Source organism: Pelobates fuscus, chromosome 7 (genome assembly GCF_036172605.1).
Source record: "Pelobates fuscus isolate aPelFus1 chromosome 7, aPelFus1.pri, whole genome shotgun sequence".
NCBI classification, from domain to species: Eukaryota; Metazoa; Chordata; class Amphibia; order Anura; family Pelobatidae; genus Pelobates; species Pelobates fuscus.
In genome coordinates this window covers 209,563,447-209,587,358 of record NC_086323.1, presented here as the reverse complement: position 1 = coordinate 209,587,358, position 23,912 = coordinate 209,563,447, and the positions used below count along the sequence as shown (strand labels likewise).

Genomic DNA, 23,912 nt, shown 5'->3' with positions numbered 1-23,912 from the left:
TTTAGCGTAGTTTGCTTTTATTATATTGTCTAGATTTTTGGTCAATTTTACGCCCAAGTAGGTGCTGTGATCGTCTCTCCAGTCATAGTCGTGGCAAGTTTTAAGGTGGTGTGTGGTGTCGAGGTCTAGGTTGAAGGGCATGGCCTTGGTTTTAGTCGTGTTTAGTTTATAGTAGGAGAATTTGCTATATTCGTCCAGGGTTTCTGTGTGTGCTGGTAGGGAGGTTTTGGGGTCCGTGATGGTGAGGAGAATGTCATCTGCGAAGAATCTTAGTTTGTGCTCCATGCGCCCTATGTAAACCCAGTGGATGGATGTATGGGTCCTGATCCGCTTCGCCAGTGGCTTGAGCGCCAGGACGTATGTGACGAGACCAATCTCGCCACATTGCATTGGAGGAGCCTGGTTGCCCGCCTGCTGCCTCTGGACTATGGCCCCATGGCAAACCTTGTATTTTCCCCTGCAGAAAGGCTTGTTCGTGCCTTTCTGCCAGGGTGTTCGATATATTCAATGTACCGAACAAACGCACGAATGACTGGACCACCTGGGAGCTGGAGTGTGCCATCAACTGACCTCCCAGAAGCTGCTGTTAACCGCAGCTTAATTGACGAATGCTGGGTGGCCTTTGTTCGTTTGCCGAGCACGTGGCGGCGGCCATTTTAAAGTCCTGAACGGCCAGCGGTGTTCAGCGCCCAAACTATGGAACTGGAAACGGACACTTATTTGCGCAAACTCTGCTGAGCCGTCAGCCTCCTTGCTTCTGCATTTGGTCATTTAACTGAATGCCTGTTCATTCGGTAGTTTAACCGTATGAACAGCATCCCCCCCAGATAGCCATGCCATGGAGCCTATTCGTGTAACGAAAGACTTTGGCTCCATGGCGATTGAACTGTATGTATGTGATCTGAGCGCCATTCGGTAATAATGTGCGCTCAGATCTAAGCTATCTGGGGATAGGTAGAATGTGTATGTTCTATGTGATAAATGTAACAGTATGTATTTTTATGTCTTTTATTGTCCTTTGTCTGCCATGTGGTTAATGGAGTTTTGCCTCTGTCCTTGGAGATAATTGGATTACTTCCCAATTATCTCCAGGACAGAGAGGAGGGATTGTGAAGCTTGTGATTGGTCAATGTCCAATATGTTTCCCAGTTTCCCATCTGGTCGCCTATGGGAGTGTCCACCAGGTGGGAGACCTGCATAAAAGCCGGGCAGGTAGCCCCAGTAAATCAGTTCCTGCTTGACCCTCAAACCAAAGTGTCATCTCGAATTTGGGGAAATTGGATTGTATGCTGATTGCCAGGAGTGTAAGCGGATTGTATGCTTTTCCTGTTCAGCTTTCCAGTGTTCGTGTGTTTCAAGTTCGGAAGTTTGGAGTATTCCCCTGGTTCCAGTTCGGGAGATTGGGGAATTCAAGTGTGTGCAGTTCGGGAGTTGGAAGATTTGTGTAGTTTGTAGTTCGGGAGATTAGTGCTTGCAGTAGCTGCTTGTCTATCTGGAAGGGGAATATCGCCTAAACGTTTTTTAACTTCTTGTGTGCGAAACGGTCCGTTACATACAGCACCCAGGTTAGGCTGGTATTTTCCCCAGCAGCTACAAATTCAGTCAGATGCAATGGTAGACTACATAACTGCGCTCTCTCATGCTTTGACCAAAATCAATGCGCAAGTGTTTTTTTCTATTCCAGATCCAGAGTCTGATACAGGTACCCATAAGCTTCTCCCTGGTGATTGGGATATGGTCAGGAAATTCCTGGGCAAACACAACCTTGAGCTAAGATTTGACGGTTAATCACATCTACCTCAGTGAAACTAGCTGGGAAGAACACCCGGATTCACACTTCGCACTGCAAGAAAGTTCCTGCTCCAGAGGAAGCTGATCCCGTTAAGCCATGAGCGTTCTGTGCCTTCTCCTGTTGCTAGGCCTATTAAAGGCAGGGCCGGTGCAAGGATTTTTGCCGCCCTAGGCAAAAAAACATTTGCCGCCCCCCCATATGTCCTGCCCACCATGTGACATCACAATGCCCCGCCCATATGCTCTGCCATATGGGCCAACGCCAGTCTTCACAAAGGGTCTTTTATCTGAAGAGACAGTGTGTTTACATTAAAAAGCCTATAGGCACAGGCTATAGACACCAGAACCACTACATTATGCTGTAGTGCTTCTGGTGACTATAGTATCCATTTAATGTGAGGTAAATTAGAGATTAGTGCCACTAATAATATATTGGATTGCCTACTTACCACCAGATGAGGACAAGAGGCTGATAATGGGCTCAGTCTGGCTCCACAGGTCTGGTGTAGAAGAGGCTCTCTGGAGACTGTTTTTAACAGTGCTCACAACAATTAACGAACAGGAAGCAGCTCCATTTTTTAGGGCCCCTTACACAGTTCAAGGTCTGGGCCCCCAGGGGGCATACGCCTACAATGCCCACCCATAAATCCACCAACATGGCCCATCCATGAGTTGGGTATGTTTTATGTGTGCAATTTCTGTAAGGGATGTAGTGTATTTATAGGGGATGTAGTGTGTGTTTGCATGTAAGGAATGCATTGTATGTTTCTGGGTGTGTGTGTGTGTGTGTGTAAGGGTTGCAAGGTTTGTTTCTGTGTATGTAGTTGAATGCAGTGTGTATTTGTCAGGGGGGCATTAATTATGTAAGGCACTGATGAGCACTTCCTGTCATTACGCCGGCGGCCGGGTACAGGAAACAGAGGTTCCTGTCCCGCGTTCCGCGCCGCCCGGCCACGCTACATGGAGAGACCGTCAGGAGGGAGCGCTCTGCGCTTCCCTCATGCCGGTCACTCAAACCCGGCCGCCCTCCATGCAGCAGTGCTGCGCCGCCTGAGGCTTGTAAAAGCGCTCAGGCGGAGCAGCATGAGGAGCGACACCGGGCACCGGGATCCGGCTCCCCCTGCTAAGTTGCGCCCTAGGCGGCTGCCTAGGCGGCGCCCTGATTAAAGGCCCAACAAGTTGCAATCATCAAAGATAATCATGTTTACACATTCTGGTATAATTTTTCGAACAATCATGTAGCAACTTTTACCTTTGATTACTGTGATATTGTCTCTTGCACTTTCCCACAATCACTACATTCTACAATATACAAAGACATACCTATTAAAAAGGACCCATATATTTGTGTGACAGGTGACCATTGGGGACATCACTGTAGTACATGGAAAGCAGCGGGCTGGAATACAGGCCGACCATGGGGCTATAGACCACAAAGTGCCTTAGATAGGGTGGATAGAAATGGGAAACCTTTATTATATAGAATGTAAGCCAACGGGGTCAACCCCAATGAAACTCATCTTAAATACAGAACACCCAAGCCCAGGAGATGCTGGAGAATATATTTTGGGAATGTATTGGAGAGGAGGGGGTTCTTATAATAAATTGGGGACCTTCTATTTGCAAGACATGCCCACTTCACCTGACTGGGTTGACTCTAGACACATGACTACTAACACTCTCAAAACACATCAAGACTCTCAAAGACATGGTAGCTATCGCTAACCCTACATTTGAAGACACTATGGCAGTAGAGACTGGGTTTTCAGACACTAACCTATGGCTTGAATGGATGAGATACAATGATAATTCCCATAATAAAACTAATTGTTATGTTTGTGGCGGGGCCAGACCCCATTTGGGTACAGTGCCTCTTAATTGACCTCCTGATGTTGAAATGTGTTTCTTAAGTCTTTATGTGCAGTCAACAACAAACTCATTGGTATGTGAATCTTGGGAAAAGATTTATCCTCTGACCAAAGAGATATCAGACCACCTGATGGAGTAACCATTTATCCAGGTAATTACACTTGTTACACCACACCCACCACTACAGGAACATGGAACTGGTTATTGTGCTATACATCGAAAACTTCCTGCTACCCTATTGACAAATCAAATTACATCCTTGGGAGACATTTATTGGTTATGTGGAGACATGCAACTCAGATCCAAACTGACAGGTATGTGGAGGGGGGAGTGCACTTTAGCTAAGGTTATTATGCCTATACACATAATATCAGATATCCACCAAGGCGCTCCTGATTCACCACACACATACTTCAGAACAAAGAGAGAAACCACTATACAGGGCAGTTTCGACCCACACATATACACAGATGCCATAGGTGTGCCGAGGGGGGTACCTAACGAATTTAAAGCAAGAGATGAAGTTGCGGCAGGATTCAAATCCTTGATCCCACTCATCACGGCCAACAAGAATGTTAATTGGATTAATTATATTTACTATAATCAACAATGGTTTGTTATTTATACCAAAGATGCTCTCCAGGGTCTAGCTGAGCAATTACAGGCTACTTCCCAAATTACATTTCAAAACAGAACGGCCCTAGACATGATCCTTGCAGAAAAGGGGGGTGTTTGTAAAATACTTCCTGACACTATGACATGTTGCACCTTCATTCCAGATAACACAGGCCCCAATGGTAACGTTACTATGGCCATAGAGAAGCTCGATAACCTCTCAGAAGAGTTAAAAAGAAACTCAGGGGTCTCCAACTCATGGGATAAATGTTTTTTTTACTGTGGATTTCAAGTCTTATTTTTTTTTAACATACGTTTTATGTTATTTGCTATACATGTAACTGTATACTGTACATTAAGCTATATGCAATACATTAAGCTGTATACTGTACATTAAGCTGTATACTATACATTAAGCTGTAGTTATTCTCGTGACTATAATGTCCCTTTAATTCTGGTACTAAATAAAAGTAATAATAACCACGAATCTGTCATTAAAATTATATAAATTATGTGTAGAGGTGAATGCTGGCTTGGCACATGTCTTGCATTGTTAAATGTCGTCCGAGGACTGTCGGACATTTCCTTATCTCGAATTGTGTAAAGTCATTAATTCATTTGTTGGTGGTCCCCGTTCATATGCAGGAGCACTCCTGAATGGGGAGCGGTCACAATAAACGAACATATAGGGAAAACCGATATAAAAGAGAAGGGAGTTACACGAATAGGCAGCTGTGCTGCCACAACTAAGATGGATGAGAGTGGTCAAAAAATAGAGATAGGTGTAGATTTCTCTGTATAATTTTATTTCCCAACCTCACAACAGATATTTGTTAAATATAAGAAAAAATATATATATATGAAAAAATTTTGGAACGTAACAATTTGACTTAAAACCCACCTTTTCAAGCATCTTTTGCCAAAACTGTCGCCAGAGTATTATAACGATAATTGCCACAAGAATAAAAATTATTGCAACTAAGCAGCCAATCAGAATGCGGGTATTGCTGTCATCTACCTTCAGTGTTGGATCTGTGAAAAAGTGATAATATATTACTGGTAAACAACCCATATAAGATACATAAAAAGAGATGAAAAACTTGTATTTTATTTATTCAATTTAAACATGAACTTAATACACTGATCAGCCACAACATTAAAATCACCTAATATGGTGCAAATTTCACTTGTGTTGCCAAAACAGCTCTGATCTGTCGGATTGGATTAGTTGTTCCAGCACATCCCATAAATGCTCATTTAGATTGAGATCTGGGGAATTTGGAGGTTAAGGAAACACTTTGGACTTATGTTCATCTGGCCGCACTGCAAAAATTGTAGATTATGCTAGCTTTAGTGTACCTATAATCTTAATTTTATTAATGACATGAGGCTTCGTATTTGCATAAGTCTCTCTTTACTAGAACTCCACAGCAGCACAGAAAACAACCAATCAGAAAAAAGTTAGGTACTATAAAACTCCCCTGCATCATTTCCTCTTTCTTTGCTGCTCCGCATCAGTACAGGTCAGAGTACCACTACCTCCTGCTTCTAGGGGGTGGTTTGGGGTTTATTATGATTTATTAGATTTTATATTTGATATCTTCTTGTATTTACTTAGTTATTTTTCTTAGTATCATATTTTCTCTTCTATATATTTATATGTTTTATATTTTTTTTGTGATGTATATTTTTTCTTCCTACGGCTTATGTGGGTTATTTGTATTGCATTTCGATAGATTGATTGTGCCCTTTTGATTTTTTGCTTGCCATGTATTCTTGGGATAACCTTTCCCTTTCTGTGGTGGTTTGGGGAGTTTCTTGGGGATTCCTGTATGCTTTCTGCCCCCTTCCCTCGCTACCCCACTCTCCTTATCCCGCCATTTTCCGCGGGCTGCATGCTCTGTATTGGGGTTTCAGGAGACTAGCCTCGGGCTGTCTCCTGATTTCCCCGAATCCCTTTGTTCTTTTCTGGCTTCAGAGGCACTCGCGGTCGGACGCGAGTACCCATCGGCCGCTCCGCTCAACCACGTGGCCGCCCGCTCGCCACGTGGCCGCCCGCCGCGCTCAGCTTCTTTCAGAGCCGCGGGCAGCCGACCGGGTGGAGGAGAGTGCGCCTACTCGCACCCCCCCCTCCCCCTCCGTCTTCGGGTCGGAGCTCAGTGTTTTTGTCACCCTTCTGGGATTCCCCGGCGGACTGCTTTAGTTTGCCAGCTTTCCTTCAGTTATGCCTATTAGTTTTTCTTGCAGTGTAGATCTCAGGCTCACTGTAGGTTGTCTGATTTCTTACCTGTCAGATTGCTGGTTTTTCTATGACAGGAGTTTTTAATGGCATAACTAACTGAGATTGCTGTGATTTTACAGACTAGTGTAAATCACAGATTTATGTATTTCACAGACTGCTATAGATCATAGATTTCTGTATATCACAGATTATTGCATATCTCAGATTTCTGTGTACCACAGATTTACTGTATATCACAGATTCCTGTATATCACATATTACTGTATATCACAGATTCCTGTATATCACATATTACTGTATATCACAGATTCCTGTATATCACATATTACTGTATATTACATATTACTGTATATCACAGATTACTGTATATCACAGATTTATGTATGTCACAGACTTCTGTATATCACAGATTCCTGTATATCACATATTACTGTATATCACAGATTCCTGTATATCACATATTACTGTATATCACATATTACTGTATATCACATATTACTGTATATCACAGATTACTGTATATCACAGATTTATGTATGTCACAGACCGCTGTATGTCACAGACCACTGTATGTCACAGACTTCTGTATGTCACAGACTTCTGTATATCACAGATTACTGTATATCACGGATTTCTGTATATCACGGATTTCTGTATTTCACGGATTTCTGTATATCACGGATTTCTGTATTTCACGGATTTCTGTATTTCACAGATCACTGTATATCACGGATCTCTGTATATCACGGATCTCTGTATATCACGGATTTCTGTATATCACGGATTTCTGTATATCACGGATTTCTGTATATCACAGACTGCTGTATATCACAGATTTCTGTATATCACAGATTACTGTGGATTTTTGCTGACAGTGTATATCACAGGTTGCTGTGTGTTGTTACTGACAGTGTATTTCTAGATTTTGTTTGGCTGCCAGTACAGATCAGGTTGCTGTGTATTTACTGACAGTGGTACCTCAGATCGCTGAGGGTTTTTGCGGAGAGTGCATATCACTAATTTTGTGCGTTCTACTGTCAGGGTGTATCACGGATTACTGTGTATTTCGGGTATTTTGAACTGTTATACAGGCTCTGTACAGGGGTATGCAGTGTCAGTTAACGCTAGAATTCACTCGCTTCTCAGTATATATTTTTTCTGGCCCAGCTGTGAGATTTCAGATGGGACTACTCTAATATGATTTCGCTGTCCATGGCAGAAATTTAATTAGCAGATTTGGCTCTGACTCTAACGGGTTTGGGAGACCAGTCTTCACCGATACGATACTGTTTTTTCAAAACAGATCCGTGTGTGCAGGTGCATACCTACCCACAGTTCATGGACAGTAGCGCCTAGTGTACCTTACATTCATGGACATGATGGTCACTGGAATACTTCCGCTTATACCCAATACAGCTGGAATACCACTATTTGACTGCTGTGCACATAGGGACTGCCAGTCCCGGTTCAAGTTACTCACACAGCATTACGCTGTCTAAAAGGGTTGATTGTCTAAGGGTCTTATGTCACAAGATGCCCTGAGTATCTACAATTTTTAGGGACCTCTACCCGAACTCAGAGGTCCCCGTTACTCATTCAATACCCACTGTAAAGCGCTACGGCATTGGAAGGCGCTATATAAATTCATGTTAAATATATTATTATGGTAATACACAACCCATTGATTGGCCTGCTATGTCTGTGCCCCATTGATTGGCCTGCTATGTCTGTGCCCCATTGATTGGCCTGCTATGTCTGTGCCCCATTGATTGGCCTGCTATGTCTGTGCCTATAAGAATGGCCTGCTATGTCTGTGCCCATGAGAATGGCCTGCTAGGTCGGTGCCCATAAGAACGGCCTACTATGTCTGTACCTATAAGAACGGCCTGTTATGCCTGTGCCCATTAAACGGCCTGCTATGCCTGTGCCCATTAAAACAGCCTGCTATGTCTGTGCCCCATTGATTGGCCTGCTATGTCTGTGCCCCATTGAGTGGCCTGCTATGTCTGTGCCCCATTGAATAGCCTGCTATGTCGGTGCCTACTTGTATGACCTGCTATGTCTGTGACTATATGCCTGACTAACCTTTCTGTGTCAATTCGTTTGGCCTACTGGGCCTATGCCCTACTGACGGACCTACACTATTGGTACACTATTAGTGCCGAACCCCTTTTTGGCCGCAGGCCAGGGGTAATATCACTGGGGAAAACCCAGTGTCCACCAGTGACGTGGTGATAGGCAGGTGTCCAGACGAACACCATTGCCATAGTGTTCAAGGGGACACCAGTATACGGCCATCTGAAGATGGTGGGAAGGGTGAAGACCCTAAACCTCATGACTGAAGGGCAAAGTTTCTTATGAAGACCCCGGACACACCCACGGTTTACTCCAAACCGGCGTCGGCACATCTCCAAGGAGAACTTCGCACAGGCAAGGACCGGTACTCAGTCTCCTACAGGAGAAAGCAGTGTTTTTCCTTGTCTTTACCTGCTACTCCGTATCTGCCTCCCAGAATCCTTATGGGTTCGGTAGTTTTTTCCTGCGTTGGGTTAGCTCCTGGCCCTGTCCAGTGGGACTTATTTTTCTTACCTTTCGGCCTGCTGTTTGCCTTCTATCCGAGATAGAATGGGGGTATTTTCTCTTATCTACTTTTATTGTTGATTTTTTATTTTTTATTTTTTTCTTGACTTCCTTTTCCTTTTCGCTCGGGTCGTCGGGAGGCTGACTTGACCTTCTCCGACCTCCCGGGCACTCGTGGATCGCAGGAGAACGTCTCCAGCTTTCCTCAGACTACCAACGGTCTACCTGGACCCCGCGCGCATGCACGGGATCCGGATAGTCGGTTGATAGTTTTCCATCGTTGTTTCCGAAGATTGCCCTCAGCCTTATGCTGCCATTAATAATTGGTGCGCCCTACAGTTTGGTCACCCTGAACCTCTAAGGACTCTAATTTACACCACGGGAGGGTGCGGCCCTCCATCACCGCGGTCCGGGTATATTTACTTTCGGGAAAAGAGGGCGAGCCCTCTCATACTGAACCGGATACTGATTTGTTATTAGAGGGCGCAACCCCTCACTTGTCCTCAACCAGATACCGGGCTGGATTCAGAGGACAGGTTGAGAGGACCCACTCGCATAGAGAGAACCGGTCACGGATGTGGACTCTGCTGTTGGTTAATAACGGGTGCAGCCCGCTCAGGCTAACAGCCGGACGCTCTCATGGTATGCGATCACAGTAGTAGAGAGCGCGGCTCTCTCATACACTCGACGCTCTACTGTACCGGCCATTTATTCATCACACAGACTTGTACCTGTGCAAAACATCGATGACTACATAGAGAGGCGTCCCTCCTACATTCAATTAGAGCGGACTTCCACGCTACTGACTTCGTTCTAGAGATCTGCTTGGTCATGCAAGACTTACATGTTTAGACTAGATCCCTGGATCCGGACCGCTGTAAAATGCGCAAGAAATACTCAGAGGTATAACAGGGGGAGCCTCCCACTTATTGGCACTCACTCCTGGAGTTGGTACGGCTAACGGATGGCCCTCTGGTGCTAGGAGTGTCCAGTTTTTTTTGGCATATTCTGCACAATGTAATACAGAGATTGCTTTCTGTTTGGATTTCCAGACCATTACGAACAAACTGCGCTGACAGTTTCTCCCATGTCTACATGTCAGGAGATATGGAGACCTTCATGGAGCAGACGGGCACTGCCTCGCTCGGGTAACAAGATTATGGAAGGCCTATTTCCCGGTCTGAAGATAAAACCGTACGTATGGATCACAGGGTAAGACCGGAAACCCCGGTTGTCTTGAGTTCCCCGGTCTTTATGATCTTGGGATAAGACGGCTGGTCTGACCCGTCTCCTCGGAGGAGGACCCTCCGTCTATGCTCTATTTATCCTTCATGAGAGCCATTTTGTTTTATTCGCGCTACCTACTTTTCAACTATCGTCAAGGAGACCTACGAGACTTCATGGAGATTCCTGGTGTGCCCCGACTCCTACACAGACATCTTTCACTCTTGGACGAGGGCATTTCTGGATGGAAGTCTGCGTTTCCAGTTTGCTTTTTTCCTTCCTTTGAAGATTTCTGGGATTCACTATTCCCAGAGTAGTCGACCACCGTTTCCTCCACACAAGTTCAGTTCGGAACCTTGAATGGACGTCCTTTGGAGTCTTTTTCTCTACTGCGTCCGAGGTTTACACAGTCCATTTGGAATATTGGTATCACTTAGAGTAGGGCTGGTTTGGCCACACTCTTTCCTGCATTATGATTTTATCCTCGGATGAGACATCCCACCGGGTAGGACAGGAAGGAACGGAAGATCTTCCTCGGTTTTTCTGTTGCGATTTTGGTGGGGGACTTAGGCGCATTCCTCGAGATTGGAGATCTATCTTCAAGGCCGCATCGCCAAAGGACCCTGGCACGATGGGAGGAGCCGCCTTACGGATCGTGTGTCCGAGCTTGAACTTCAATATTATACAACTACAGGAATATGGCTAATAAGTCAGCTTGCCAGCTCATGGACCAACTACTGGGAAACAGGTCGCAACACCGCGTACAATGGATTTACCAGCGGATGGTGCTTTTTTCTGTATTGGAGATGCTTCGTCGACTGGCATCTTCTTTGATCCGTCTGCTGTCGTTTATCGTTCTTGGAATGTCCGATTAGGATTACCCTGAAATTTCCTGGAATAGATACCAGCGACACAAACAGCGTTGGATTGATGAACTGAGCGTTAAAACAGCAAATACGAAGCCTCCTGTCATGTTATAAAATTGTAGATTATGCTAGCTTTAGTGTACCTATAATCTTAATTTAATTAATGACAGGAGGCGAGTATTTCCCACCCATTCTTGTCCCTCCCTTGTTTAATGTTTTAATTTAGATTATCAGGTACGTATGCAACTCTGTTTGTTGTCTGTGCTACCTGTCGCTTATTCCTTATGTCTGTGCTTTTTTCATAAGTAGGGTTGGGATATCTACATATTAAGGTTAATTTTGGTTGCTACATTGGGTACCTACATGCTTATTCAGAGTACATTTCATTGGATAATCAACCTGTTCGATTCTGTTTTTCTCTCGTTTCAGTTTACAGTCCATCAACACTATCTAGTAGGACGGTTACTCTCGGATGATGGACATCGTTATTTTCATCGTACCTAGGACTTCGTTTCTTCCCCATGATGTTTCTCTGCCTTTTATTCTGTTTTGTCGCAGCTTGAAAGAGGAAATGATGCATGGGGAGGGGAGTTTTATAGTACCGTATTTATTCGAGTATAACGCGCACACGTGTATAACGCGCACCCCTAATTTTCGATTAAAAATCGGTATAAAATTTTATACCGATTTTTAATCTAAAATTAGGGTGCTTGTTATACTCGAATAAATATTCGAGTGGGTGCTCGATAATACCGACCGCCGGGCTCATTACAAGCCCGGCGGTCCTGGGGGGGTGTGCAGCAAGCATTTACTCACCTCCGTGCAGCTCCTCCAGCTTCCCAGTGTACATCTCGCGAGACCCGCGGCCAGCTCTGACGACGTCAGAGCGTCAGAGCTGGCCGCGGGTCTCGCGAGATTTACACTGGGAAGCTGGAGGAGCTGCACGGAGGTGAGTAAATGCTTGCTGCCCACCCCCCAGGACCACCGGGCTTGTAATGAGCCCGGCGGTCCTGGAAGGTATATTTATTCAAGTATAACGCGCACCCTTAATTTTAAATTAAAAATCGGTTAAAAAAAAATGCGCGTTATACTCGAATAAATACGGTACCTAACTTTTTCTGATTGGTTGTTTTCTGTGCTGCTGTGGAGTTCTAGTAAAGAGAGACTTAAGCAAATACTCGCCTCCTGTCATTAATAAAATTAAGATTATAGGTACACTAAAGCTAGCATAATCTACAATTTTTGCAGTGCGGCCAGATGCATTACCCTGCTGGAAGAGACCACTGACATCAGGGGGCATCATTTCCAGACCCAGGGGACATCAGAGGGCATCATTTCAAGACCCGGCAACCTTCTTCCATTGCTCCAGGGTCCAGTTCTGATGCTCACGCCCTCACTGACCCAGTTGTCTACCCATCGCTATTTGGCCCTCGTCAAAGTCAAGCATGAATTTCAAGAACTGACTGTTCATTTGCTGCCCAATTTATAGACAGGTGCCATTGTAACTATATAATCAATGCTATTACTTCACCGGTCAGTGGTTTTCGTGTTGTGGCTGATCAGTGTATGTAGACAATGTGAAAAAAGGAAATTAATGATTGAATGTTTCTTATACATATCAAAGTACAATCATTTATGCTCTATTATGTCTAATAAAATATTATATTCACAATTGGAAGATGTAGCAGAATGGTCTTCACCACAATACCTTCCTTTTGCTAAGGGCTGTCCACCCACCCTATTTGTATTGTAAGTTGTATTTCAGTTACTTGCCCTGTTTGTTACATGAGGAAACAAGTAACACTGTATACTAACTCTGGTTCGTCTGGCTGTTCGGTAAGAATCCTATTTCAACAATTTTACACCATAGTGTTCGACAAACGAACAAACTACCGAACAACCAGGCCACCCAGGAGAGGAGCGTGGCATCAATTGACCTCCCTAACTGTATTCACACTGCTTTAATTGCCAACCGCATTAACTAACTAGGTGTTCCCTGGGTGGCCGCCGTTCGTCATACAAACACGTGGCGGTGGCCATCTTAACATATGAATTGCCCCAGCGGTGTTTGGTCGTTGAGTGTCTGGAACCCAAATCGGACATGCGATGGCATGAACACCGCAGAGACTTCCATCCTCGCATAAGTTCGTAGGAACTCAAGGGAACAGAGCGGCATTCGGTAAAAAGAACCATATAACGGGTGAAATTAAATGAATGAAGACACAAAATATGCTGTTGTATATTTTCATGTATTTCAACTTCCTGAACAAAGACCAACCGCACACCCAAAACTCATGGAACTATTCTCGGCTTACACCTCGTGTGTGGTAAGTAAAACTAAGAAATCAATTAAACTTTCGAACCCCATGAACCGATATGGGTGATTTTTCAGTATGTTGCTCCCCCAGATTGGGTCTGTCAGGGGATGTTGGAATTGTGAATGTAGGATATGTTTTTGGGGTGTTTTCAGAAAACTGTAAAACTTTAGATTTTTCTCCTTTGGTATAATTGAGTTGATACAGTAATTAACTCAATTATCCCCTGAGCAGAGGGGTGGGATTGTATACAGTGTATGGGAGTGTCTTGTGACTTAACTCTGTTTTTACTTGTTGATGTAAATTTGTATCGGTGCCCCACAAGGTACACCGGATGGTAACCTTTGGGGCAAAACCTGCATAAAAGGCCAGCCTGGCCATTAAAGGATCAGTTCTGCTCCTAATACTGAGTGTCGTCCAGTTATTGGGATATTCGTGTATCATCTTGTATTTATGCCTGATGTCCTGAAGTACCCTGTGTGTTCCTGAGTAGCTGTTGGAGTAGCCAGCGGAGAAGAAGCCCTGCTACCACTGCTCTCCGCTACATTGGTTAGAAGCGTTGGGATCCTGAGCTCACAAAGGAACAAGCAACAGGAGTCAGCAGTACCAATGGACCGTGAATGGAGATCGACTACTCTATACTCAAGCGGTCTACACTAAAAGATCTCCTAGAGACAAGAGGCATCCCAGCAAGTAACAAGAAAAAGGCTGTGCTTGTTGCTGAAGTAATGACAGAATACCGAATGGATAGCAGTTCGGCTCCCGAACAAAGCGGTTCGGCAAACGCATGGGAACAATTGGAGTTCCAGAGAGAGCTGCAATTTCGGCTATCCATCTATGGGGAAAACCCACCCACAGAGATCATCGACTGCACCATGACAGAGGTGCAGGAATTCGTGATGCGGCAGAAAGAGCAGCAAGTACCAAAGGGAACACCAGCAGTAACCACAGTGCCAGAGGGTAAGCCCAAAATCCCATATCAAGCATTTAAATACTATGTAGAGGCGGAGGAGGATATTGATGCATTCCTCCAAGATTTTGAAAGACAATGTGCCCTACATGAGATTGAGATTGAGGAATGGGTGCAGTTATTGTCAAGTAGATTGTCTGGGAGGGCAGCGGAAGGATATCGCACTGTCCCAGATGAAGAGATCAGAAACTATGCCTGAGGTCATATTGGTCCGGTATGCTATTACCCAGGCATAACAGAGCCGGTTCAAAGACCTCAAGAAAACTGAAAAAGACTCACATGCAGAATGGGCCTGCAGGCTACACAGAGCTGCGCTAGGCACACAAAGCCCACACCCTAGAAGATCTCTTGCAGCTAGTTCTGATGGAACAGTTCTTTAATGGCCTGGCACCAGACATCCAGGAGTGGGTCAGAGACCGGAACCCCACCTCCCTCAGAGAGGCAGCCAGGAGGGCCGATGAATACCTGGTGTGTTCCTCAACAATGGACTTTGGAACGGCCCTTTACTAGACCAATGGGTCCCCAAGCACCACAGAGGCAGTTCCCACCACCTACTGCCCCACAGCCCAGGTTCCAGCCATCCAGCTCCATACAATGCCATAACTGCAAAGAGTGAAGGCATATTAAAAGAGACTGCCCACAGAACAGAGGCCGAGCAACCTGGATCAGACCACCACCACCGCGTGCAGCTGCTCACATAGAAACATAGAAACATAGAATGTGACGGCAGATAAGAACCATTCGGCCCATCTAGTCTGCCCAATTTTCTAAATACTTTCATTAGTCTCTGGCCTTATCTTATAGTTAGGATAGCCTTATGCCTATCCCACGCATGCTTAAACTCCTTTACTGTGTTAACCTCTACCACTTCAGCTGGAAGGCTATTCCATGCATCCACTACCCTCTCAGTAAAGTAATACTTTTAGATATTATTTTTAAACCTTTGTCCCGCTAATTTAAGACTATGTCCTCTTGTTGTGGTAGTTTTTCTTCTTTTAAATATAGTCTCCTCCTTTACTGTGTAGATTCCCTTTATGTATTTAAATGTTTCTATCATATCCCCCCTGTCTCGTCTTTCCTCCAAGCTATACATGTTAAGATCCTTTAACCTTTCCTGGTAAGTTTTATCCTGCAATCCATGAACTAGTTTAGTAGCCCTTCTCTGAACTCTCTCTAAGGTATCAATATCCTTCTGAAGATACGGTCTCCAGTACTGCGTACAATACTCCAAGTGAGGTCTCACAAGTGTTCTGTACAATGGCATGAGCACTTCCCTCTTTCTACTGCTAATACCTCTCCCTATACAACCAAGCATTCTGCTAGCATTTCCTGCTGCTCTATTACATTGTCTGCCTACCTTAAGTCATCAGAAATAATCACCCCTAAATCCCTTTCCTCAGATGTTGAGGTTAGGACTCTATCAAATATTCTGTACTCTGCCCTTGGGTTTTTACGTCCAAGATGCATTATCTTGCACTTATCCACATTAAATGTCAGTTGCCACAACTCTGACCATTTTTCTAGTTTACCTAAATCATTAGCCATTTGGCTTATTACTCCTGGAACATCAACCCTGTTACATATCTTAGTATCAACAGCAAAAAGACATACCTTACCATCAAGACCTTCTGCAATATCACTAATAAAAATATTAAAGAGAATGGGTCTAAGTACAGATCCCTGAGGTACCCCACTGGTGACAAGCCCAAGTTTCGAATATACTCCATTGACTACAACCCTCTGTTGCCTGTCACTCAGTCACTGCCTCATCCATTCAACAATATTGGAATCCAAACTTAAAGATTGCAGTTTATTGATAAGCCTTCTATGTGCAACAGTGTCAAAAGCCTTACTGAAATCTAGGTAAGCAATGTCTACTGCACCACCCTGATCTATAATTTTAGTTACCCAATCAAAGAAATCAATAAGATTAGTTTGGCATGATCTCCCTGAAGTAAACCCATGTTGTCTCTGATCTTGAAATCCATGTGTTTTTAGATGTTCAACAATCCTATCCTTTAACATGGTTTCCATCACTTTCCCCACTACTGAAGTAAGGCTTACTGGCCTATAGTTGCCCGACTCCTCCGTATTACCTTTCTTGTGAATGGGCACAACATTCGCCAACTTCCAATCTTCTGGGACTACTCCTGTTATCAATGATTGGTTAAATAAATCTGTTAATGGTTTTGCTAGTACACCACTAAGCTCTTTTAATAGCTTTGGGTGTATTCCATCAGGTCCCATTGACTTATTTGTCTTTACTTTTGACAGTTGAAATAGAACCTCTTCCTCTGGAAACTCACGTGTAATAAATAACTCATTTATCTTTTTTCTTAACTGAGGTTCCTCTCCTTCATTTTCATCTGTAAATACCGAACAAAAATATTCATTGAGGCAGTCAGCTAGACGTTTATCCTCTTCTACATACCTTCCTTCTTTTGTTTTTAATCTAACTAATCCTTGTTTTACTTTTCTTTTCTCATTTATGTATTAAAAAAAAGTTTTGCCCCCTTTTTTTACTGACTGTGCTATTTACTCTTCTGTGTGTGATTTGGAAGCTCTTATAACTTGCTTAGCCTCTTTCTGCCTAATCTTATAGATCATTCTGTCTTCCTCACTCTGGTTTTTTTTATAATTACTAAATGCTAACTTTTTGTTTTTTTACTATTTTGGCCACATCTGCGGAGTACCACAGTGGTTTCTTGATTTTTTTGCTTTTACTGACAAGCCTAATGCAATTTTCTGTTGCCTTCAGTAGTGCAACTTTGAAATAATCCCATTTCTTTTGGACTCCATTTAAATTGCTCCAGTCTGATAATGACTCCTTTACACATATTCTAATTTTAGAAAAGTCTGTTTTTCTAAAGTCTAAAACTTTTGTTTTTGTGTGGTGGGACTCAGTCACTGTTCTTATATTAAACCACACTGACTGATGATCACTGGATCCTAAACTTTCACCTACAGTAATATCTGATACCAAATCTCCATTTGTTAACACTAAATCTAGTATGGCCTCTTTACGAGTTGGCTCCTCAACGACTTGTTTTAGAGACAATCCCAGTAGGGAGTTTAGAATATGTGTGCTCCTGGCACAAGTAGCTATTTTTGTTTTCCAATTCACATCAGGAAGATTAAAGTCACCCATGATGATAACTTCCCCCTTCATTGTCATTTTAGCTATTTCTTCAACTAGTAGATTATCTAACTCTTCAATTTGTCCTGGGGGCCTATAAATCACACCTACACGAGTTACTGTGTGATTACCAAATTCTAACGTAACCCAAACGGAATCTATGTTCGCCTCACTAACCTTTATTAGGCTAGATTTTATGCTATCCTTTACATACAGGGCCACCCCTCCCCCTTTCTTGCCTTCCCTGTCTTTTCTATATAAAGAGTACCCTGGTATTGCTATGTCCCAGTCATTTTTCTCATTATACCATGTCTCGGTAACAGCGACTAAATCTACACTATCAGTTGCCATTATTGCCACAAGTTCATGGATCTTATTCCCTAAACTGCGAGCATTTGTAGACATGGCTCTAAGCTTATCATTTTTTAACACACTTGCTACAGGCACCTTCTGTCCTTGTTTTGGGGGACAATTGGATTGATGTTTTATCACCCTTTTGCCCCCCCCCTCCTAGTTTAAATACATCCTAGCAAAACCTCTGAACTGCTCACTGAGAACATTTGTTCCCTTTTGAGAAAGATGCAAACCATCTTTTTTGTACAGTTTATTTCCATTCCAAACAGAGCTACCATGAGCAATAAAGCCAAATCCTTGCTCCCGACACCATTCACCAAGCCACAAGTTAAAGTCCCTAATACGCATCCGCCTGTTGTTCTGAGTGTTATGCACAGGCAGAACTTCAGAGAATGACAGTGTGGAAGCAACCTGCCGTATATCATTGGCAAAAACACTAAAAACTTCCTTAACCTCTGAAACCTCATTGTAAGCCAAGTCATTTGTCCCTAAATGGACAAGTACATCCAATTCCCCTTCCTGCTTTGCTTGCTTAACAATATTACAGATACGTCTCCTGTCTCTGTGAGCAGTAGCTCCGGGAAGACACCTCACAAGACCACCATTGTCCATCTCCACACCTCTTATGATGGAATCCCCCAACAACAACTGCTTTCTATTAGGCCTCACCATAGTCTTCAAGCCTCTCTGCACAACACCACTAGCCTCAGTGCCTCTCTGCACAACACCACTAGCCTCAGTGCCTCTCTCCACAACACCACTAGCCTCAGTGCCTCTCTCCACAACACCACTAGCCTCAATGCCTCTCTTCACAACACCACTAGCCTCAGTGCCTCTCTTCACAACACCACTAGCCTCAGTGCCTCTCTGCACAACACCACTAGCCTCAGTGCCTCTCTGCACAACACCACTAGCCTCAGTGCCTCTCTCCACGACACCACTACACTCTGAAAGTGCAGAAAATGAATTATGTAGAGTAACAGACTGTGCAATATGCCTTTTATCCACAACTCCAAGTCTACCAGATCCTACAGTAATCCATCTGCCATTCCTAGTATGTCTCTGTCACACATACTGACATACACATACTAACATTTACATACACATACTAACATTTACATACACATACTGACATACACACATACTGACATACACAGACTGACATTTACATACACATACTGACATTCACATATTGACATTCACAGACACATTCTGACATTCACATACTAATATTCACACACACACATACTGACATACACATACTAACATTTACATACACATACTGACATTCACACACATACTGATATTCACATACTGACATTCACACACACATACTGACATTTACATACACATACTGACATTTACATACCCACACTGACATTCACACATACTGACATACACATATTGACATTTACATACACATACTGACATTCACACATACTGACATACACATACTAACATTTACATGCACACACTAACATTTACCTACACACACTGACATTCATACACACACATACTGACATTCACACACACATACTAACATTTATACACGCATACTGACATTCACACATACTGACATACACATACTGACATTTACATACACATACTGACATTCACACATACTGACATACACATATTGACATTCACAGACACATACTGACATTCACATACTAATATTCACACACACATACTGACATACACATACTAACATTTACATACACATACTGACATTCACACACATACTGATATTCACATATTGACATTCACACACACATACTGACATTTACATTCACATACTGACATTCACACATACTGATATTCACATACTGACATTCACAGACACATACAAAGACAAGTCCCATTTGTAAGTATTTAGAACAGAGACATGCCACTATCAAATGAACCCTGCCTTCGACTTGCTCAATGATCATTTCAATAAAAAAGAACACTTTAAATATCAGATCTTTTACTATGTTTTACTATCTGATCACAGGAGCAGACATTAAATAAATACACAAACTGGGTTTGGATTAGAAGTTTGGCATTAACCCCTTCTCTACCGAGTACTTTTCGATTTAAATAATCTTAGCATAACATGTATTTGAAGCCAGGGATTCCTAGCTAGCATGAAAACATATCATAGCTGCAAACTTAAACATTAAAACAATGTCAATTTACAACATTTTATTTTTCACTTATTCGTTCAGCCTTAATAAAGATATTTGGAAAATGAAAAGCTTTTTAGGTTATACAGTGTCCTTATTTCGTATCTCAATATTTCATACAAGGTCTGAAATGTTACCATAAAAACAAAACACAGTGTTGCTCCCATACAGAAGTTGTAACAGAAATAGATAATTAAAATGGTTTAGCCCCTTAAGGACACATGACATGTGTGACATGTCATGATTCCCTTTTATTCCAGAAGTTTGGTCCATTTCTTATAGGTATTTGTAAGGATCCTGAAGGCATTACTAGCAGTGCGGCTTACTGAAAATGGTGACAGAATGTAAAAAGAATGTCTGCATTGAGCATAATGTCCACATACAGTAAACACAGTTAAATCGTGTATTCTAAAATAAAGGTATATAAAACTGCTATGGAAATCTTTATCAATCTCTGGACTGCTAATGTGAAATGGTAGGGTCCATTTATTCCATACCCATCCCCAACTGCAGGAATGGTATGACCTATCAAAACTTCCTGTACTGTTTGGAAGCATGGGGTGAACAGACATTTTTAGCAACTTTACATTCATTATGTCAGTGACTTGTGGATTTTGGCAGAGACATTTGTAACTCTACAGGTTGGTAATCATAACATCAACCAAAAACATGTGGAATAGGGCGCTTAAATCCAAAGAACAAGACCATGAATGTGATTGCATTCACAAATCAAGAAATAGTGGACTGTGTCACTCTAAAGCCCAACATAGTCTGATTATATATATTTCAAAAAACTATTGCAATATTCAGTGTAAGTATATAGTACCAGCAGAACCAGTGACACAAACAAATACATATATAAATAATGACATAAATGTTGACCATCTGTGACAATCACTAGTGAGTAAATAATAAAGTGTCTGGGGTCCAACTCACATTTACCAGAACATGGTCACCCTGGCTCTGGGTAATAATGGCTCAGTTGGAGAGAGAAATATCCCACACTGGAAGAACTGACTGCCGCACAGAATCTGGAACTTTGATCTTGAGTGGAGAGGAACTAAACACAGATGAACCAGAATGGTGAGACACCAAATATACTTATAGTAAAATAAAAAATATAAAAGCAGCTTTCATGAAGTCCAGGTGTCTCGCTTCACAGACACAAAACACTGATAAAAGTCCCTGGTTTTAGTTTCTGACCACCGACTCGCTTTGGCATTGCCTCCTGCAGACATGCAGTGTGACGTGTTTCACCCACGTACAGGACTTCTTCCTACAATGTCAAGTCACTGTATCAATGGCAACTTGCATAGTAGTTTAGTAGTAAACCTGGTATGTTTTTATTTTACTATAAATATATTTGATGTCCCACTGTGTTGGTTCCTCTGTGTTTAGTTCTTCTCTCTTCAAGATCAAAGTTCCAGATTCTGTGTGGCAGTCAGTTCCTCCAGTGTGGGATATTTCTCTCTCTAATTGAGCCAATATTACCCAGAGCCAGAGCGAAGGTGTTCTGGTAAATGTGAGTTGGACCCCCAGACACTATATTGCTTATTTGATGCATCACTATTTATTGTTACAGATGGCCAGCACTATTATGTATGTATGTCATTATTTCTAGATTTGGATTATAAAGAAAATATTTTTTGTGTAAAGTATTTCGAGCGCAGAACCTGTTTAATATTTATTGAATGAGTTGGAAATCACAGCTAGAGTATGAATGAAGGTGAGTAAGGCTTCATGGACTAAATGTCATACTGCAAAATACATGGATACCCGATTAGGGTTATATATCAATAAAGTGTAATCTTGATAAAGTGTCAATGAGCAGCCTAAAAGAAAGAACCACCTACAATAGTTCCAAAACAAACGTGAAATAAATCGAAAATATCTTTGGCACAAACTAACGTGCACTGTGCAATTTCACAATTTTGTGCAAAATAACATATAAATATCAGTGTTACCTTAAAAGGCTTTTAACCCCTTAAGGACACAGCTGCAGAAGAAAAAGGCCAGCAGGAGGGAACATTTCCGTCATGTGTCCTTAAAGGGTTAAACTGGTCAGAAGACTGTCAGGATGAATTTATAAAAAGCAGATCATATAAAAAAAAAGAAAAAAAAAGAGAGAATAATATCAAAATGTCAATATTCCGTTTTGAAGTCTTTTATGGTAACACTAATATTTACACAGTATTTTGCCAGTAACGTGGTTATAGGTTAAGGCATTAGCATTATGGAATACAATACATTAATTAGGGGACTAATGCTTCTGTTAACGTTTCAGAGATTATAGATTCCATTTTTAGATAGATTTTTAGATACAGAAAATGCAGTGTTCATGCAGATAAATTGCATTTAGCCTACAAATATCCAATTTCAGTTTTAACAATGACAACTTCATGGTGCGTTAGGTATGGACAAAAGTGCCTGTACTTGATCTGTACATACCATACGTGGTAGGAACACTTGCTGACTGTGGTGGGCTCAATGAATTGTTGTACATTGCAGCATCTAATATAGAAAAAGAAATTGCAAATGATAAAAAAATTTGCAAATGTTTTTTTTGTTTTTTTTAAATAGACACAACCACTGATTGTGTCAGCTACCATAACTGAAATTATATCTCGTGAACCGCAAAATGAGTAGCCAGGAAGTATGGATGTTAAAACTAAAGCCCTCAAACATGTCAGATTAGTAAAACACTAAAATCAGTAACAGATTACAGAAAATTCGGCCAAAATATAAACGGGGACTCAAAACTCTGATTTTAGATCATCCTTTAATGCTGTGAAACTGGAGAAATGTTGACATGAAAGCAAGTTAATGATAATCGTGTTAATCATTCGATCTGTTGGCATTAACCTGTAAGAGAAATAGTCGCCGATATAATCAGTGGAGATTGTTCACTTCGTGCACAATTATAAGTGCGGCCATACGTAGACCAATGTGGAGCCATGCAAGATGTGGCTTCTATCATCGCGAGCAGTCATTTCATTTGTGTCTGAATAAATGAAAGTACTGGCAGCACTGGGCGAAGGTAGAACAGATAATAAATTAGGTCCCCAGTCCGGCAGTATAAACTGCACGCCGAGTGAATTTACATCAGCACTGCCCATCAAAATAATCTTCTGTTTAGACTTGTGGATGGTGAAAACATGGGTTTCTCCAAATATTTGGATGAATCAAAATGGTGCGAAAACATGACATAATATTATGTATATATTTTGCAGAAAACTGATAGGAGTATTTCGGTAATTTGGCTCGCTGATCAAGTGAGAAGAAGCTACAAATAGAACGAAAACAGGATTACATGTTATTTATTTATAAATAGAGATTTTTTTTTACTTTGCCTCCTTTTTTCCTGTATTGGTAAATTCTAACTTATCTGTAAAGTGAGGCGGGACATTCAGTGGCTCTCCACTAGCCCCCTCTTTTTTTCCATCAATCATCATCTTTTTAAGGCAGAACTCTGAATTATTGATACAACAATTCATTGTTCGTTTCATTTGTTTCATGATTAATCCATATAGAGTTTTGGAGTTTCGGAATTCAAACAAATTGCCAAATGTCCAAAATCCAGACAAGTTGCGATTCCTTTGAAACCGAATCCACAAGTCTACTTCTGATCATCAGATAGATTGGTCTATATCTAAACTTGACATGTGTCTCAGTCAGCCATGGGAATTTCTTGTATTTTGTTAATATGACACTGACATGTGTTTTGTTGTTCTTTTAGCTCCTGTATGGCATGCATATTCAGTTTATTGTATCAGAGATCATTTAAT

The 23,912-nt window shown here is 42.1% G+C and overlaps 1 protein-coding gene across 3 annotated transcripts in view; it reads right to left on the bottom strand.

The window, feature by feature from the left end:
• DDR2 (discoidin domain receptor tyrosine kinase 2) overlaps window positions 1-23,912 on the bottom strand; it is a 288,811-nt gene that overhangs the window by 68,719 nt on the left and 196,180 nt on the right. For 2 of the 3 annotated variants that reach the window (XM_063427125.1, XM_063427126.1), the window contains exons 9-10: window positions 22,576-22,638; window positions 5,177-5,307 (exon numbers count right to left, since the gene is read on the bottom strand). In XM_063427125.1, coding sequence (XP_063283195.1) covers window positions 5,177-5,307; window positions 22,576-22,638 — 194 coding nt within the window. The remainder of the gene's footprint in view (window positions 1-5,176; window positions 5,308-22,575; window positions 22,639-23,912) is intronic. The other variant, XM_063427127.1, reaches the window with a different exon arrangement.